The following is a 20,671-nucleotide window of genomic DNA, read 5'->3' as shown; positions in this document are numbered from 1 at the left end:
CTTTTCATTTGATTTTTTTTGTGGGGTTTTGATGGACAGAAGTTTTAAGTTCTACTGTTGCTGCAGTTGTCATTGTCTTGCTTTATGATTTTGTTTTTTTGTGTCTTATTTTAAAAGCCCTTCACTTTCCCTTGAGATATTCTCAAGCTCTTGAGAAATTCTCTTATGTTTTCTTCTTAAAATCTTCAGATACTACTTTTCACATTTTTGTATTTAATCCATATGGGGCGTAATTTGGCTGTATGCCGGGGAATAGTTGTGATTTTTTTCCCCTGTATAACTGGTTGTTTCATCATTAAGGAATAGTCTGTACTTTACTCACTGATTTCTTAATGGCTCATCTTTTATGTATTAAGCTCCTAGGTATACCTAGTAATGCTATTTTAAGGCTCTTGATTTTTGGGACACCTGGGTGTCTCAGTGGGTTAGGCAGCTGCCTTCAGCTCAGGTTCGGCATCAGGCTCCTTGCTCAGTGGGGAGCCACTTTCTCCCTCTGCCTGCTGCTCCCCTTGTGTGTGCTCTTTGTCTTTCTTTAACAAAAAAATAGATAAATATCTTTAAAAAAAAAAAAAAAAGCTCTGATTCTCTTCTGTCATCTATACCTGTATCAATAACACATTCTCTTAGTTTTTCTTTAGGATAAGTTTTGCTATCTCATTAGGGCAAATACTGCCACCTTACTTTTTAAAATTGGTTTGTCCTTTTTTATGAATTTTTCCAAGTTATATGAAAAATCCTATGGGGGAATTTCATTGACATTGCTTTGATTTTATATATTAAATTTGGGTCACATTGCCATCTTTATTAATTTTATCTTACTACATCCGTGAATGAGGTTATTCCCATTTATTCAGGCCTTCTTTTATGTCGTTAAGTGAAGTTTCATATTTTTTTCTGACAAGATCTTAAAAATGTTTTGCTAAATTTATTCCTAGATATTTTCATGGGTTTAGTTATTTCAAGTGATGTTTTTTAACAATTATATTTTCTACTTATTTACTTGTGAACAGAATTGATTTTTTGCATTGACTTGATAACCCTGCAGCGATATTGAATTCCCTTCAACTTCTTATGTATGCATTGTCTGCAGTAATGACATTTAAATATATATCTATATATCTATATATCTATCTACCTATATATGTTTGTTTATTAGAGCACTGAGTGCACACCAGCAGGGAGAGGGGCAGAGGGAGAGAGGAAGAAAGAATCTTACGCAGGCTCCCTGCCCAGTGCGGAGCCCAAAGCGGGCCTCTATTTCAGGACTGGAGGTCGTGACCTGAGTCAGTCACTTAACTGAGCCACCCAGGCACCCTGATAAATGATGCTCCCCCCGCCACACCCCCATCTAGCCTTTATTACTTAAACTTTTTTTTTCTAACTACACTGATTAGCCCTACAGTGTTGAATAGAAGCAGTGATAGCAGGCATATTTTATTTGGTTTCTGACTTTAAAGGGAAATATTTTAACATTTCACCGTAAGTATGAGATTTGTTCTGGGTTTTACTGAATACCCTCAATTATGTTGAGGAGCTTTCCTTTTATTCATTGTTGCAAAGAAGATTTTTTTCTTTACCTTGAATGGGTTGCATTTTTCCATGTTCTTTTTTTTTTTTTTAAAGATTTTATTTATTTATTTGACAGAGATCACAAGCAGGCAGAGAGCGAGGAGGAAGCAGGCTCCCTGCTGAGCAGAGATTCTCTCTGCTGGGCTTAATCCCAGGACCCTGGGATCCTGACCTGAGCCACCCAGGTGCCCCTCCATGTTCTTTTTTGAGTAATTACTGAAATAATCATATAGGTCCCCTTTAAATTTATTATTACGGTAAATTTGTAAATATATTTTTCTAATTTTAAACTGTCCTTGTAATGCTAGGATAAATCCTACTGGATCCAGAATACATTTTAAAAATACATTGTAGCCATTCTTTCCTAACCAAATAACTCAGTCCTTATCTTTAATCCATTACATAGGGTGAAATAGGTAATTTGGGGATGGGAGCAGGGGTGCTGCATTGACCCAGAGTGAGTGTCAAAGCCCAGATCAGGCAAAGAGGGTATCTGCACAGAAGAAGAGCAGCTCAGTGGGGCAGGAATCAAGCCCAGTTAGGATGACGAATGTTCCATAGGGAGGTGACTTACATGGCTGTGTGTGGAGATTTAGAGCCCAAGAGTGATGAGTAGAGAACATCCATGAAGAGGAAAGGGAGCAGCCTGAGGTGGAGCTTCACAGCCCGACCAGAGGGGAAGGGGGGCATTTCTGTCAGGGCCTAAGCAAAGGGAGAAGGGTGGTCTGGTGTGTGTGTGGAAGAGACAGCCAATTCCAGCATGCTAAATCAGAACCCAAAAGAGGGCAGACCCAACTTTAATCAAGTGATCAAAGGGAATGTCATAATGGGACAGATTGAAATCAGATACTACTTAATACAGTGAGATACAGTGAGAAGAAATCACTATCACTTCAGTGGTATTCCTGCCAAAATGCATAACATGAATATAATTACAGGAAAATACCAAACTTAAATTAAGGGACATTCTACAAAACAGCTGGCCCATAATCTTTGATAGTGTAAGGGTCATAAATAAGTCTTAGAGACTGAAAGGACATGATAGCTAAATATATTGCATGGTTCCAGATATTGTACTTTTCTCTACAAGGAATGGTTGGGATAATTGGCACACTTGAATTGTGTTTGAAAACTAAATGGCATTAACTTACCAATATTTATTTCCTGATTTTCATGGTCATACTCTGTTTGCATAGGAGGTCCTTGTTTGTAGGACATACATGCATGTATTTAAAGGCAGTGGGGCATCAGGTTGGCAATTAACTTCCAGATGGTTCAGGAAAAAATTTTCTCTCTATTGTATTGTCAGCTTTTCTGTAACTGTGATTGCTTCAAAATATTTTTTTTTAATTTTTAAATGTTTATTATAGGATTTGATTTAGTAATACTTGGGATTTAAAAAAAATGTATATATTTATTTGACAGAAGGAGAGAGTTCAAACAGGGGGAGTGGCAGGCATAGGCAGAGGGACAGGGAGAAGCAGGCTCCAGTGTGGGACTCAATCCCACAGCTCAAACCCAGGACCCTGAGGTCATTTCCTGAGCCAAAGACAGATGCTTAACTGACTGAGTCACTCAGGCACCCAATATTTAGGATTTTAAAATCTCTGTTTATAAGTGAGATTGGCCTGAGATTTTCCTTTTTCATGTTACGTATCTCAGTTTTCTTCAGGTTTATAATAGCCTCAGACAATGAATTGGGAGAGTTTTCTTTCCCTCCATATTCTCGTTCCTTTTTTCCAAAAGTTTCTATACTAAAGAGATTATCTGTTTTCTGACAGATTGTTTGCTGGATTTTCCTGTAAAAATCATTTGGTGATTTTTTTTTTAATCTTTTTTTTTTTTTTTTAAAGATTTATTTATTTATTTATTTATTTGACAGAGAGAGAGAGATCACAAGCAGGCAGAGAGGCAGGCAGAGAGAGAGAGGAGGAAGCGGGCTCCCTGCTGAGCAGAGAGCCCGATGCGGGACTCGATCCCAGGACCCTGAGATCATGACCTGAGCCAAAGGCAGCGGCTTAACCCACTGAGCCACCCAGGCGCCCGATTTTTTTTTTTTTTTTAATTGGATTCAGGTTCTGTAGTAGGTAAAGGACTTGAGTGGGTAAAGGAGGTAAAGGACTCTTTCTTTCTACTTCTTTTTGAGTTAGTTTTAGAAACTTTTTCTAAAATACTTCCCATTCAGATTTTTAAGCTTTTTCATTAAAAATCAGTTAAATAGTTATAAAAAAGATCTTTAAGCATTTCAAATAAGGAGTAACATTATTTAATGTATTAACTTAAGAGTTAAAAAATTGTAATGCTTCGGTAATGGTGATCTCTTTCTCATTCCTATTCTATGTATTTGTGCTTTTCTTTTCTTTCTTTCTTTTTTTTTGATAAATTTTGTCACAAGATTTCTTATTTTTTAATCTTTTCAAATGACTGGCGTTTGGATTTGTTGATATTTCTCTTGTATCTTTATTTTCTATTTCATTTATTTCTTACACTTTTTTTACTTTTAAAAAAATTCTTTTACATTGAGTTTATTCTGTTTATTGTCTAAGTTAAGTTGGCTTAAGTTGGCTGCATAGTTGTTTTCACAAAATTCTGCATAATAACCACAAAAGTCTTAGTGATATGTAACACTCAGCATGTATTGCTCACTTGTCCGAGGTCAGATGATGATTGGCTAGGCAGTCTGCTTGTCTTGGCTAGAGTCATGCATAGGTAAGACGCTGACTGGATGTTGACTGACACAGGTTGGCCTCAGCCAGAGCAACCAGATGACATCTGCTTCTCATCCTCCTGATTAGGGTAATCTGGATATATCTTCTCATGTTGAAAGTAGAAGCAAAAGACAGGATAAGAGCTTTAAACTTACAGCTGGCCTACCATTACTCCTGCCCCATTCTTTTGTTTAAAACAAGCTGCAAAGGACAGGAATATATTCTCTACCAGTATGGGAAGTATTCTAAAGTCATGTCAAAAAGAGCCTGGAATGCAGGGAGTGGAGAATTCAATCTGCCACCCTTGCCATCGCCAATGTTTTGCTTTTCCAAACTTTTTATTACAGAAGAATTACAGAATAGTACGATGGACACCTTTCACAAGATCTGCTAGTTGTTAACATTTACTGTGTTTGCTTGTCTCACACTTATTTTCTCTTTCTCCTGGATTTTTTAAGTTAGTAGGCATCATGACATTTTCCCCCTTATATTTTTATATCCTAACGCCAAAGACATTCATCACACTCAGGAAACTTAATATTAACACATTAATATATCTAATTACAGAGTATGTTTAGACTTCTGTATTCGTCCCAATAGTATCCTTTATAAGTGTTTTTCATTGTATCTTTTCTAATGCATTCAGTTTTGCTTTATCACAACATATGTATTCCAAGCAGACCTTATTGTGCAATTACACAACAAAAATCACGGGGTTTAGGGCACCTGATGGCTCAGTAGGTTAAGCCTCTGCCTTTGGCTCAGGTGATGATCCCCGGGTTCTGGGATGAAGCCCCACATTGGGCTCTCTGCTCAGCAGGGCGCCTGCTTCACCTCCCTCTCTGCCTGTCTCTCTGCCTACTTGTGATTCTTCTCTCTGTCAAATAAATAAATAAAATCTTTAAAAAAAAAAATCACAGGGTTTATGGAGAAAATGGGGTTAGAGGCACAACACTGAAAAACTTCATATCTCTCTCTCCTTCCCTTCCCTTCCCTTCCTCCCTCCTTTCCCCTCTCTCCCTTCCTTCCTCCCGCCCCAACAGAGAACCATATAAAAACAGTAGTACTCTTTTATATCCATTTAGTGGTTAAGACATATGGAAATACTAGGATGAATGTGGTACTTGACTTGAAAAAGACCTGAAGTTTGCTTGTGGAAGTAGGTGTGAGAAGGGATACAGCTTGCAAGTTATTGTGAGGTGGTGGAAGGAGGGTTCTCTGACATTGGACAGAAAGAGTAATACTGTAGGTGTGTGTAGTTGTGGTTCAACACACCTGGTGAACTGATCTAGATGGTACATGTGTTTAGTTTTAATGTATTTTGCATGTTCCAGCACAGCTCAGTTCCTCTGGGTTCAGTTTTCTGCTTTCACTGGATGTTTCTCACCCAATAAATAAATAAATAAATAAATAAATAAAATAAATCACACATAAACAAGTGGGAAATTCTTGTCTTACTCATACTGTGTTGAAACAAATGTGTGGATTTTTTGTTGATTTTTTTTTTTTTTTTAAGAAAAAAGTATAGAAGAATTTCAAGATGAACATTTGCACCTATAAATTTTCCTTTTTAGATTGCTTTGGCTGCATCCTACAAATTTTGATATATTGTGTTTTTGCTGTAGTTCAAGTCTAAGTATTATTCTTTGTTTTCTATTATGATATCTTCCAGCCATGATTTAGAAGTACATCTAAAGATTTTTCAAGTTTGTAGTTTTCCTTACAGGAATATTCATTTGGTAGTAGTTTCTAACTTTATTTCACTGTGTTCAATGAATGAAATATATGACATGAATTGTTTGTGGGTATTTTTTCTTCCTTTCTTTTTTCTTTTTTTTTTCCCCCTTCGGTGACCAATTTGTGGTTTTTTTTCCGTAAATGTTTTATTTGTGTTTGTAAAGAATGTTCATTCTCTAATTGTTTACCATTTTCTAAGACTTTTTGCTTTATCTGAATTACATACACACACACACAAACACACAAATATATACATATATATATATATATGTATATGTTTTGCTAATTGAATCCAAACTCTTCCCTTAGTTGTGTAAATCTCTCAGTTTATTCAGGCACTTCAGGCAGTCCATCAGGTTCCTCTTGAAGAAATTTCTCCTAGAGCCATCTGTTAGGTTGCAGTTATTCTTTGGGCCTGTTACACAGCTTTCTTCTTGGATCTTCATTGCCTTTCTCTTTGTTAGCTTCCCTTTCCTTGGATATCACTGTCATTTCTTTTTTGCTTTGTTCTCATTTTGGCAAAATTCTCCCTTCGGTAGTATCCTGAAAAAATCTTTAGAAGGTGAAAGTTTTGAGAACTTGCATGTCTGAAAATGAGTTTGCTGTCTTAATATTATGATAGTTGGATGGAAATAATTTCTCCTCAGTTTTTAATACAACACTTCATTTTCCTTTGGCTCCATTCCTGCTGTTGAGAAGTCTTTTTTCCTTTGAGCTTATTTTGATCCTCCTTGTCCTTGAGCTCTGAAATTTTATGAAAAAGTGCCTTGTGTAGGTCTACTTTCAGCAATTATGATGGGCACTCGGTGGGTCTTTCCATTAAAATTCATGTCCTTAGGTTGTTGGAAATTCACTTGAATTAATTCTTTGATTTCCATTTCTCTGTTTTGACTTTCTGGAATTCCTGTTGTTAATTGTAGGACCTCAGGCATTGGTCTCCAGATTTCCTTATCTTTTCTCGCCTATCCCTTTTATTGTACTTGCTGGGGACCTTTCCTCATCTTATCTTCTAGCTCTTTGAGGATTTCATTTCTGCTATTTTTAATTAGATCTTTTTTTTCTAATATGACACTGTGTTTTGTTCATAGGTCTGTGTATTCTCTTAACCTTTGAGGACGTTAATGATTTTTGAGGACGTTTTTGGATTTTGTTTTCTCCCATAGTCTCATAGTCCCTCCTTACTCCAGGTTTCTTTCTTGTTTGTTTTGTTTTGTTTTGAGTTTGAGTTTGTGTGTATGTGGTTTTTGTTTTTGTTTTTTACCATTTGTTTTGATCTCACTATTAGTTGCTTCTTATCAAATGTGTAGGTGGTCCTTGCCTGTGCATATCTAAAGGTATACTACTGAAAAAGTGATTCAGTGCTCCACTCCCCAGAATGGGGTTTGCTGTGGTCTTCACCTAAAGGGAACCTAGCTAGTCGTCTCCCCCCGCTTACCCCGAAAAGCCTGGCAGAATCTCTGGGTTTTTTCTCTTGAGTTCCAAGAGAAGGACTCCACTAAAGCCTCTGGAGGTTCTGACAATGATTTTGGGAAGAGGGCTTGAGAAAGGGAGCTGCCTTTATAGTTAGTCTGTGTGTAAAGTTGACTTAATGCTTTGCTATAAAAGTAAGATACCCCTCCTCAATTGTGTATGGACACCTTTAAAAAAAAAAAAAAAAAAGGGTTGGGGGAGGAAGAAAGAAGACTTCTCTACAGAATAGCTTCTGCTGGCAGTAGAGAGTATAGTTCCTAGCTTGGGTCACCTAACTGTGGAGAGCGACTAAGAAATCAGAGAGGCCTAACTGCTTAAATAGACTTTGAACCAATCCTCTTCCTAGACCCACCTTCACCCCCATTTCTAGAGGTACCTGGTGCTCCCAATTCTTGAACCCTTTGGTGTTCCTGCAGTTAGTGATTTATATACTTAGGAGTCACTTTTCTTAAAGTGCCATTCTTCCACTCTTACATATGCTTTTTAGTGTTTAAAATTTTGTTTCTCTTTCCTCCATTTCTATTTTCTTGGTTTATGTGGGCTTATAATACTTAATTTAAATTTAATTTAATTAATTTGACAGAGAGAGGGAGCACAAGCAGGAGGACCAGCAGAGGAAGAGGAAGAAGCAGACTCCCCACTGAGCAGGGAACCCAACACAGGGCTCCATCCTAGGACCCTGGAATCATCACCTGAGCCAAAGGCAGACACTTAACCAACTGAGCTGCCTCGGTGCCCCTAGTTTATGCTACTTTGGTGAAGTTTGGAGAGAGCAGGGTACAAAAATGTAAACCAGTCAATCATTTTTATACAAAACCTTAAAATACATTTTAATAACTTTGCAATTTAAAGAGCATTACAGGGGCGCCTGGGTGGCTCAGTGGGTTAAGCCTCTGCCTTCGGCTCGGGTCATGATCCCAAGTCCCACATTGGGCTCTCTGCTCAGCAGGGAGCTTGCTTCTCCTCATCTCTTTCTCTGTCTGTCTCTCTGCCTATTTGTGATCTCTCTCTCTGTCAAATAAATAAATAAAATCTTAAAAAAAAAAATAAAGAGCATTACACACCAAGTGCTCAGGGGGTCCAAAAAGTCAAAACTATAAGATGTTATTTGCCTTCTTTCACTTGTGTACAGTGGAGTCTTCCAGAGGTTACATGATGTGTGATAGTGCAACAGATTACATGCAGAATTAGACGAGTCATGCTTTTTTTCTAAGTCAAACACTGAAGAAATTTGAAAAATTTAAAATAATGGCATTCATTTTACTAATTTTTTGGAAAAGTTTTTCTCTAAAAATACCTTATTTGTAGTAACATCACGTTTATTTTTTTAAAAGATCTATTCAAAAATACATAGTTTAAAAATCTTAGTTTTCATTTCTCATATGGTGAATATTGGTGGTTGTAACCCATATAAAAAACAGTCACTGGTATCTCTTATTTTAAGAGAATTAAGAGTCATGAGGTCAAAACTTTTGAAAGCTTCTGCTGTAGACTATCCTAGATATAAATTGGAACAGAACTGGGGTATAATGGTATAAACATAACCAATGACACTAGTCTCAGCTTTACATAGGACAGTAATGTGGTTTAGTCCTCATGCACACTCCTGTGGTTTTACTCAAAATTCTTTTCTTTTCTTACCTAATAACCCTTAGAGGAACAAAAGGAAGCTGCTGGAAGTTAATTTATACTGTCTTTCTCCTTAGAGTATTCATGTTCCAGTCTCTGCTGACTTAGATAATGAGAAATAAGTTTAAGAGCCAAAATGTTAAAGTGTGCATTATTATTCCCAAGGGGGTGAAACTTGGCTCTTCAAGAGAAAAACTTAGAATTATAATAGTTTGTGGCCCATAAGGAGGTATACAATACATCTGGTTATTTAAAATTTCATTGGAGATGGAGGATGGTTAAGGGAAAAAAGTCAAAGTTTCCTTAGGAAAAAGAGGTTGGAAAACAGTGCATTAGAGATCCTATTAGAGCATGATCTGTTAACCTTTCTCTCAGTTACATTTTTTTCTCTTCTCTAGGCTTGTTCCATAATGCCAAAGAGTAGAGGCTGTAACTACAAATTCCTTGTAGGGATGCAGTAGGTCCCTTAAAGAGGGAGACAACTAGGTAAAGCTAGTAGCAACCCGAGAGTTTATGCCCAAGGACCTTGGCTCATCACTCAGCTCCAGCCAGTTGTCATAGTGGAATATATGCCCAAAGTTGCCAAAATTCCTAAATTTTTTAAAAGAAAAGCCAAAAATCCAATTTTTAGGGACAACTTATTTTTAGGGGCTCCTGGGTAGCTCATTCGGTTAAGCATCCAACTTTTGATTTCAGCTCATGTCATAATCTCAGGTTCTGACATTGAACTCACCTTGGGCTCCACACTGGGCATGGAGCCTACTTAAGATTCTACTTTCCCTCTCCCTCTGCCCCTTCCCCCTTTAAAAAACTTATTTTTAAATATCAGAAGCTAATTTAAATAACTTTAAAATAATACAGCATTCAGAACCTCTATGAACCCCTGGTTTAGGACACTCCCACACATACCACAGTAAGTATAATCTCTTCCACTGTGATAGACTGTTCTCCAAAATAGGACTCTCCTGCAGCATCCTGAACTCTTAAGTCCCTGCTTGATAACTGTGGTAGATCCTCTTGTCTCAGGAGGCTACCCTGTACTATTTTGGTTAACTCTGATTGTTTGATGGCTCTGCCTCAGAGGAAGCAGAAATCTATCTTCTTCAAACTTAACCTAGTGGTCCTGGTTTGTTTTGTGAGACGACACAGAATAAAATTTACTCTTCCCTTACATGACAGGTCTTCAGATTTGTGAATTTGAAAATCAAAAATTTCTTCAGAAATGTAGAGCATAAAACTTAAACTCTAAAGTCAAGCTTGTTAGGGTTTGGATCTCTTCTCTGCCTCTTAACTAGCTCTGTAGTGTTGGAGCTTGTTACTTTAATCTTTTTGTACCCCAGTTGGTCCAGTTTAGTATAGTACTGTAATTTATCTAATTGCTAATAAGTATTACATGTAAAGCTCTCAGAACAATGCCTAGCCTATAGTAAGTACTCAGTAAATGTTACTATCCCGATTAAGCATCCTTAGTTCCATCAGTCATTCTTCATATAACAGTTTTATATTTTCTTGCCATACTTTACTCATTAATGGAAGCAGTCTGGCGCCTTATAGGAGACTTTTCTTTCCCAAACTCTTACCTTCTATACTATCCCCTCACACTTCTCTCAAAACCAGATCACAGTGACTTTTTTATCTTTGTTTATATGTATATACAAATATAAATACACATACATATATGCACACATAAACATTGACTTCTTCATTCTTGAGGGTATGTGGACATAAAAACCATTAGACAGCCAAACTGTAAGACTGGTTTCTCCCTCACTTTCCTAATAGAACTCTGATTTTATTCAGTTTCCTTCTTCTATACAGTTTTATGCTTCAGAGAATCAGGCCCTATCTCCAGCCTTGGATAGTGGGTTCTCCTTGGTTTAAAAGTCAACCAGGGGGTTCCATGATGTCTGGGTAATTTTTGACATAGGTGTGTGATCCAGTTGTGGCCATTGAGATCTGAGGAGAAATCGGGATGGGAATTGGGTTTGGGGTTTCTGAGAAAGGAATCCTTGTTCCTAAATGAGATGCACATGAAGAGATAGTCTCATCTTTCTGGTTACTGCTGAGACTGGATAAGAAACCTGTTTCACTGTCTTAAGGCCTGGGAATTGGGTAGGGGTACCACCTGAGGATAGCAGAGTGAAGACATAGGTGGGTTCTTGATACAGGTGGGTTCTTGAAGACATTGTTTTTATTTGTTCATACTTTTTTTCTTTCAAGTTTCTGCTTAAATTCCATTTAGTTAATATACTGTGTAATACTAGTTTCAGGTATATGCGTTAGTGAATCATTGCTTACATTATCACCCAGTGCTCATTCCAATCTTGAAGACTTGAGCTGCTAAACTAACCAGCCCTTCCTCTTAATTTCCCGTTTTGTGAAAAACTTTTTTATTGTATGCTTCTTTGAGTCTGACCTCCAACTAAAATAAGCTTAATCAATAAAGAGGTTATTTATTTCTAGTTTGGCTGGTAAATTGGATAAATAGTACTTCATCTCATAAGTTATGAGGAATAATTGAATTAATAGAGGTAAAAGGTACTTTGTAGTTACAGAGTAACACCACAGATGTAAAGTTCTCTTATAATAACATAACCAGTATTTGTTTGTAGTGGACAGAATGTTTCACAGAGTGAGGGTGCCTGGCTTTGCAAATTACCAGTTCTTTTAGTATTGTGCAGGTCACTAGACCCTTTAATTACTACTCTTAAAACAGAATCAAATGATCTTTAAGGTCTCTTGTAATTCTGTGAAAAGAATAGGAGTCTGATCATTCTGACATTTCCACTTAAAATTCCTTGTATAGATTAATTAAGGCAGTAGATATAAATAAGTAACTTTTTTAATGGAAGAAGCATAATTTATTAACCAGTTATGTTGGGGATAGGCCAGTTTCACAGTGGTTCTACTTAGTGTTTTGAGAAACAGTGGAAGCTCTACTATTAAAACACTTATTAACTATAAATACCAACTCTCAAAGCTCTATACACATAGATACTTGCTTTTTAACCATTTTTTTAACTTACTTTCTTAATACGTAATCATTATGAGCATATCATCACATTTCTCATATTATGTCAATCTGCTGTCATCTTTCTACCCTCTTCCTAGTTACATTATTCCCAGACTATTAAATGGGAATCTAATAGACCACCTGAGTGGTCTCGTTTTCACCAGAATCTACTTCCTCTCCCTCTTTCCTCATCAATAAAATGAGGTGAGGAGAGAGAGTTTTTAAGGTGCTTTCTGGTTCTAACATTCTGAGATTTGTCAGTTGTTTTTCTCATCAATTCAGACTCTGTTAAACCCAAAAGCATTCATCCTTGGTTACCTATTAGAGTTAAGTTTAAAAACTTCTTTCATCTGAGGACAGTAGAACTCAGGTCATGAAGGAAAGAAATAATGGATGAGTACCCTTTGCAGAGTTAGACATATCAAGAAATGTAGGTCTTGGGAAAAGTTTAAGTACAAGCATACCTTGGAGATACTGCAGGTTCAATTCCAGACCACTGCAATAAAGCAAATGTCACAATAAAGTGAGTTAGATGAATTTTTTGTTTGCCTACTGCACATGAAATTACACTGTATTGCAGTCTATTAAGTATGCAATAGCACTAAGTCTAAAAAATATGCACTTAATTTTTTAAAAGATTTTATTTGTAAATAAGCTCTACACTTACATGGGGCTTGAATTTACAACCTCCAAGATTAAGAGTTGCATGCTTCACCGGCTAAGCCAGCCAGGTACCCCTGTACTTACCTTAATTTAAAAATACTTTTATTGCTAAAACATACTGTCATCTGAGCTTTTACCAAGTCATACTCTTTTTGCACATGGAGGGTCTTCTTTTGCTGATAGCTGCTGATCAGAGTGGTAGTTGCTGAAGGTTGGGGTGGCTGTGACATTTTCTTAAAATAAGACAACACTGAAGTGTGTTTTGATTGACTCTTCTTTTCACCAGTAATTCTCTGTAGCATGTGATGCTGTGTGATAGCACTTTGCCCACAGTAGAACTTATTTCAGAATTGGAGTTAGTCCTCTCATATCCTGCCACTGCTTTATCAACTAAGTTTATGTAATAGTCTAAATCCTTTGTTTTCATTTGAACAGTCTTCATAGCATCTTCACCTGGAGTAGATTCCATCTCAAGTAACCACTTTCTTTGCTCATCTCTAAAATGTACCTCCTCATCTGTGTAAATTTTATCATGAGGTTGCAGCAATACATTCACATCTTCAGGCTCCACTTTATTTTTTAAGTTTTTTATTTAATCTCTACATATCATGTGGGACTCAGGCTCTATACCTCAGCCAAGATCAAAAGTCCCATGCTCTTCTGACTGAGTCAGCCAAGCACCCCTTTAGGCTACACTTCTAATTCTAGTTCTCTGGCTGGTTCCACCACATCTGCAGTTACTTCCTCCACTAAAGTCTTGAACCGTTCAAAATCATTCAGGAGCATTGGAATCAGCTTCTCCCAAACTCCTTTTAATGTTGATATTTTGACCTCTTCCCATGAATCACAAGTGTCCTTAATGGCATCTAGAATGGTGAATCTTTTCCAGAATATTTTAAACTTACTTTGCTCAGATCCATCAGAAGAATCATTGTTTCGGGCAGTTCTAGTCTTATGAAAGTACTTCTTTAATAAGTTTTGAAAGTTGAAATAACTCTTTGATCTATGGGCTGCAGAACAGATGTTGTATTAAGTAATTAAGTATGAAAACAACATGAATCCTGTACATCTCCATCATAGCTCTTGGGTGACCAGGTGCATTTATCAGTGAATGGTAATATTTGAACGGAATCTTTATCTCAGCAGTGGGCTTAAAATATTAAATAAACCATGTTGTAAACAGATGGACTCTCCAAGTTTTGTTCCACTTACAGAGCTCAGGCGGAGTAGATTTAGCATAATTCTTAAGGGCCCTAGGGTCTTCAGCATGGGCTTCCCTTAAAGTCACCAGCTGCATTAGCCCTTGACAGAAGAGTTGGCCTTTCCTTTGAAGCTTTGAAACCAGGCATTGACTTCACCTTTCTAGCTAAGAAAGTCCTAGGTGGCATCTTTTTGTGATAGAAGGTGGTTTTGTCCACACCCAAAATCTATTGTTCACTGTAGCCACTTCCATTAATGATCTTAGCTAGATCTTGTAGGTGACTTGCTGCTTCATGTTACACTTTGATGTTACAGAGATTTTTTTTTTCCTTAAACCTTTTCTTGAAGCAACCTCTGCTAGCTTCAAACTTTTCTTCTGACACTTAATTACGTCTCTCAGCCTTCATAAATTAAAGAGAGTTAGGGTCTTGCTCTGGATTAGGTTTTGGCTTAAGGGACTCTTGTGGCTGGTGATCTTTTTATTCAGACTACTAAAACTTTCTCTATACTAACAATAAGGCTATTTGATTTTATTAGCATGCCTATGTTCATGGGAGTAGCACTTTTCCTTCAAGAATTCTAACTTTGCATTCATAACTCGGCTGTTTGGCACAGGAGGCCTAGGTTTCAGCTTGTCTTGGCCTTTGACATGCTTTCCTCATTAAGCGTAGTCATTTCTAGCTTTTGATTTAAAGAAATGTGTGACTCTTGTTTCACTTGAATACTTAGAGGGCTGTTGTGGGGTTAATTGCCCTAATTTCAGTACTGTTAGGTCTCTGGGAATACGGAGGCCCAAAGATGGTCAGTAGAGCAGTCAGAACACACACAACATTTATAGATTAAGTTCACTGTCTTAGATGAACGCCGTTTGTGGTGCCCTAAAAACAGTGACAGTAGTTACATCAAAGATCACAGATCACCATAGCAAATATAATTATAATGAAAAAGTTTGAATTATTGTAAGAATTATGAAAATGTGACAGATACAAAGTGAGCCAATAGCTGTTGGGAAGTCTATGCTGTTAGACTTGCTCAATGCACGGTTGCCAGAAACCTTCAGTTTTTAAAAAACTGCAGCTTTGAAGCACAACGAGGTGAAGTGCAACAAAAGAGGTCCTCCTAGATATGTGCATGTGTGTAGACTTTAGGGTTTCTTTTGGTTAGGAGATAAGAAAAGGAAAAAGCTTATAATTTCAAACCCATTTGGAAAGTGGTGTGCTTTATTTTGTCTTCTTTTCCAGCTAAAGTTAAAATCTTTTATGGAAATTGATTCGTTACTGCTAGAGGACTAATAGGGGAAACCTAAGCTTTTAATCTTACCCATATTAGATTAGAAACATTTGCCCGGCATGAAATTTCCTAGGCATCTAAACACTTTTTCCAGAAAAAGGAAAATAATATTTAATAACTTTGTGTAGAAAGACAGGTGTTAGCTGAAGTAACGCACAGTTTTTAATTCTGAAATTCTTGAATATGTGAGGTCATCCTCTGCCACATAACCATAAAATACCCAAGGAACACATTAAAACCAACTTTAAAAACAGAATGTTATACTCTGTTTCATTCGTAGAAATAGAAAGATGGCTACAAACAATCCCAAAATGCAGATATTTCCATTCAGTTGGTAGGTTTGGTTTAGATTTTATAAATTCTTTTTTTTTTTTTTTTAAGATTATATTTTTATTAGAGAGTGAGCAAGCATGCGTGCATACACGAGCAGGGGGAAGGGCAGGAGGAGAGGGAGAATACACAGGGCTGGATATTTATACAAGTTCTGTTGAGGGATTTTTTTCTTTTTACTGCTAACATGAAATACATGTTCTTTCTCTATACCTTTTCTCTAACTCTCCAACACCAAATTAGATTTCTTACCATTGAATTCTGACAGTTAACTCCCTGAACTTAGCGTCAGACCTCCCAGTTTAAAGGCTCAGTCCCACAAAACTGCCCTCGCTTTAGACATCAGTGGCAAGTTTGGATCTCCAGGTTACCTGCATTTCTGTCCAACTTGGAGAGGATCAGGGTCTGTGAATATATGACTGCTCAGAGAGTGAGTTGTTACTGTGTTGCTCTTCAGTTCACCAGATTCCTCCTTTTAGTCCTTCTTTCTTCCTTATTCTCCCTGATCACTTACTGCTGTTAGAGGGACTAGAGAGGACAAGGCAGTGTTTTGAGTGTTTGTAAGTTCTTCCTTCCTCATTCCTTTTTGTCTTCTTTCCTACCTTTCTTCTGCCTATCTACATATTTTTTAAAAGCTGCTTCTGTATGCCAGAGGATGTAAGCCCTCATGGAGTTTTCATCCAAAATCTTTTCTGGGAAAGGGCACCTGAATTTCCAGATGTGGGGAGAGGAGTTTTAAATCTTGAAGTGTGAAGAGAACCAATTATGGCAGTTTTCTATTTTATGAAAACAGTTAGTATAATTATAGAACTTTTTAGATAATACTTTTTAGTAATTCGCTATTTTAATAGTTGTAGAGTCTTAAATGTGGGTGTCTTTAAATGCTGCTGCCAATTTCTTCCACCTCTTCTTTAGGATAAACATCAGGGGTGGTGGTGGTTTTGTTGTTTTGTTTTCTTATTTTCAGTAATTCTGATAAGGTATATTTGAAATATTTGCTTTACTAAGGGATAAAGAGTTTTTTATTTAAAAAAAAATAAGCACTTTATTCCAAAAGTTACTTAATCTTATAATTTTTAATATCTTTAATATTGATTTTATGTATGTTGAAGCTCTTCATACAATTTTTTAAATGATAAAGATTGTCATAAAAATAGTAATATGTTGTACTATTATTTTTTTATTAACTGAAAAATAACATGTCTTCTAGCTATTTGCAATTTATTTTAGGTGTTGAATTTTATGCTTTTTACATGAAAAATAGAAATGTAAATATTTGAAATTCTTTACTGCTTCCCTTCTGGTGAAGCTTGTCTAGGTATCTTCTTTTTAAAATAACTTCTAAATCTTAGCAGTTTTGAGGTGAAAGGTGGCATTTTGACTAGAGAAAGAAGTCAGAAGAAGTTAGAAAGAAGATAATGTTTGCAGTACTTAACATCTTTCATGAAATGATGCTGTTGTTGGATAATTAACACTAATCTTTTCTCGTATGAACAGCTGTTGGAAATAAGACTATGGCTTTATTACTTTTAATATTTTAATCAGTGTAAGCTACTTTTTGTTTTTATAAATATTTTATTTTTCAAGATTTCTCAGGGAGGAAAGAGAAACAGTTGATGAACCAATGTGTATTTTGATTTACATTGAATACTTTCTATTACTCTTTCCAAAACAGACACTCCTTGAATATGCAGAGAAATGGAAAACTTCAGAAGATCCTTTACCTTTATTGGAGGTATACACAGTGGCTATCCAAAGTTATGTTAAAGCGCGACCTTATCTTACCTCTGAATGTGAAAATGTAGCGTTGGTTCTGGAACGCTTGGCATTGTGAGTAGACCTTTGAGTAAATAAAAAATTAGATTTAGCTTTTTTTTTTTTTTTTTAAAGAATTTACTTAATATTATTGGACAGAGAGAGACACAGCTAGAGAGCGAATGCAAGCAGGGAGAGTGGGAGAGGGAGGAGCAGGGAGCCTGACGCAGGGCTCCATCTCAGGACCCTGGGACCAGGACCTGTTTGGAAGGCAGATGCTTAACGATTGAGTCACCCAGGCGCCCCTAGATCAAGCTTTTTTGTTTTAATTCTGTATCTCAGGATAGTTTAATTTTAAATAGAATAGTTATGGGGTATCTGCTGATACAAGGATTATTTGTTTTATTTTACTTTGAATTTTAATAAATGTTTGTATCCTTACCAATTTTTTGTTTTTTAGAAGCTGTGTTGAACTTTTACTGTGTCTGCCTGTTGAGTTATCAGATAAACAGTGGGAACAGTTTCAGACACTGGTGCAGGTGAGAACATTTACCTATTAGATTTCATATAGGTATATCATATCCTTTTTCTTTATTAATAAATTATTTGGTTATACTTCAAACCATCTAAGTAATAACAGGCATTATTTGCAACTCTTATTAACACTGGTGTCATTCATATGCTAGATGTTCAATAAATGTGTGTTAAATGATGATATACATTTAAATAGATTGATTGAATATTGTTGCAGTGTTCTTTAAGATCAGTTAATTAATACTTTGCCAGACCGGTAAGGGAAAACAAAAGAAAATGCCCTAATTTGTATTTAGAAACAGTTTACTTGCCGAAAATCTGCAATGTGCCTTAAATGAATTTAATATATCATTTAATCCTTATGAAAACTTTGTGGGGGAAGTTGTATTTTTCCCATATTAAAGGTGAGGAAACTGAGGCTCATACTTTAAAATATTTACCCAAATTTATACAGCTAATACTACAGAGTAGTTATTGAATCAGGGTTCTTTTTTTCAAAATCCATGCTTTTCGCCTGTAACTGAAAACACATGCTTTGTCTCTCTTGTTTAGTGCTGTTACTCTACCTTACAGAAGTACTACACAATTTAGTACTTAGTTGTGTTGGAGTATTTTCAAGAATGTTAAATTTTGTTTCAAGCACTAGATTGTGCTGGATATACTATAGCTTCAAGTAAGTTTTGATTAATTGATTAACTAAAAAGAATGATTTTACTAGTTAGTTTTAGAAAGTATTTCTCTTTCTCTAGCCAGAGTTCATAAAACATGTTTGGCTTGATGTTTTTTTTGTTGTTGTTGTTTTTGTTTTGTTTTTAATTTTTTTCCTGTAGCGATTAAAGAGAACTAGTTGCAAATTTCAGAAGCATGTGAAATAAACTGTAGTTAGGTAGAGAAGTCAGCTTTCCTGTTTTAATATTAACCATTGAAATCTTAATCAATTGCAAAATTCTGGAAAGGATTTATATCTTAATATCATAGGATTCCACATAGTGTCTTACACATAATTAATTGTTGAAATGAAGGTGTCTTGTGTTTGTTACATTGCAACTAATTTTTTGATCACGTAATTTCTACTTCAGAGTTATCAGTAACTCATGTCTTAGGTGGTTTTTCCAGCAAGTATTTATTTTTAGGCAAATAATTATTTTAGAACTTTTAATTGTTTGGCATTCTACCTCAGAATTAATTAAGTTGTTTATGTACAAATACAATACTGAATTTCTTATGCTATTTTGTCAGCATATGATAACTTTTAAACTTTCCCTTTTGAAACAGTAGCACTAGTTGATACTTTTTCATATGGGTTAATGAGAAGGAAATAACTCTTTAAATCCTTATATGGTAGATTTCAGCAATTGTTCGAAGAAACTTTCTTAAAGCACTGGAACTTGTTGCAGTGGGGAGAGTTTATGGTTTTGAGGAATAAACTTTTTGAATAAACATAGCATATAGCTTTAAGAGTTTCCATGACACTTTGCTCTCATTTCAGAGCTCCCTTGGGGTTATTTTGTATTTGCTTAACAGCATTTGTTTCATTTTACCTGTGTTTTACTGTTTTAACTTTCTTTACCCCACTAGAGGATAAGCCCCATAAATGCAGGGACCATTTGCTCTCTTCCCTAGTCCTTTGCCCGTAGAAATTCCCAATAAACATTTTCTGAATTGAATAAAAACCATTGGTCTTTCAGGTCTTGAAGAATATGCTAATTGCATGAACACTTGGAAACAACTAGTAATCAAGTTTTAGTGTCAGTTTTAAATAGAATATTGCCAAATCTATATAATGAATAAATGAAAAACCATGCATTTAGTTTTCCTAAGTCCCTTTTATTGGAATATGTGTGTGTTGTCATTTAGGCCTTGATGCAGATCTGTCCTTTATTAATGGTAGTTTTTTTGGGAAAAAGTTTTTTACTAACACAAGATATAAAATGTGTAAGGTCTTTTATATTATGGATATTCTGATAGCTTCCTTCAGAAGTAACTGTTCTTGGTCTAGATTTTGGGGGAAAAATAATTTTGACTTATTTCTAGAAATACATTGTATTTATTTAAAAGTTACAAATGATACAGTTCTTGAGATTCATCTTTAAGAATCGGAAGTAAAGGAATTCAGCACTTTGTAATGTGATGTGAAATTTTTAAGATAAAAGTCTGATTTTTCAAAAGTTTAGTATTATATTTAGAGCTTGATAAGCTTGCTTTTAAAATCTGTTGTAATTCTTTGGATGTTTATTTAATATTTATAGGTAGCTCATGAAAAGCTGATGGAGAATGGCAGCTGTGAATTGCATTTTTTAGCTACTCTAGCTCAAGAGACTGGGGTGTGGAAAAACCCGGTACTGTGCACTATACTTTCCCAGGAACCATTGGATAAGGATAAAGGTAAATTTTCTAGAGAGAGAGAGAAAAAGAAAAAAAGAAAAAAAAAAAAAAACATTAGACTAGAAAAAAATAAATACTTAAAATTGTTTTGATAAATATAATTCATTTCAAGATTTCCCAAAGAAGGACCATTCAATTAAATTTTAGCTGAGGTACTTGTGGCCCTTCACCTTATTTTTATTTGGGGGAAGATGTATTTATAGGATATTACACAGTCTTAGAGTAACAGAAAAACTAAAATTTTTCCCCAACATGTTTTCACATAGAGGAATTCCCTCGGCAATATCCTGACAGGTGGCAATCTAGCTTGTATTTGATAACTTACTTGACAGATGGGGAAGCAGAAGTAGGGTAGTTAAATGATTTTCCTCAAAATAGAGAAAGAAAT

General features: G+C 35.8%; 1 protein-coding gene across 5 annotated transcripts in view; it reads left to right on the top strand.

Moving 5' to 3' along the window:
* Positions 1-20,671, top strand: part of ZNF292 (zinc finger protein 292) — a 95,652-nt gene that overhangs the window by 32,972 nt on the left and 42,009 nt on the right. For 4 of the 5 annotated variants that reach the window (XM_059177137.1, XM_059177136.1, XM_059177135.1 and 1 more), the window contains 3 exons: positions 17,285-17,439; positions 17,825-17,903; positions 20,148-20,283. In XM_059177137.1, the coding sequence (XP_059033120.1) occupies positions 17,285-17,439; positions 17,825-17,903; positions 20,148-20,283 (370 nt within the window). Of the gene's footprint in view, positions 1-17,284; positions 17,440-17,824; positions 17,904-20,147; positions 20,284-20,671 lie in introns of those variants that run through there. The other variant, XM_059177140.1, reaches the window with a different exon arrangement.

Source organism: Mustela lutreola, chromosome 6 (genome assembly GCF_030435805.1).
Source record: "Mustela lutreola isolate mMusLut2 chromosome 6, mMusLut2.pri, whole genome shotgun sequence".
In the NCBI taxonomy this organism is placed as follows: domain Eukaryota; kingdom Metazoa; phylum Chordata; class Mammalia; order Carnivora; family Mustelidae; genus Mustela; species Mustela lutreola.
The sequence above is the reverse complement of the archived record's forward strand: the minus strand, read 5'-3'. Positions and strand labels throughout refer to the sequence as shown.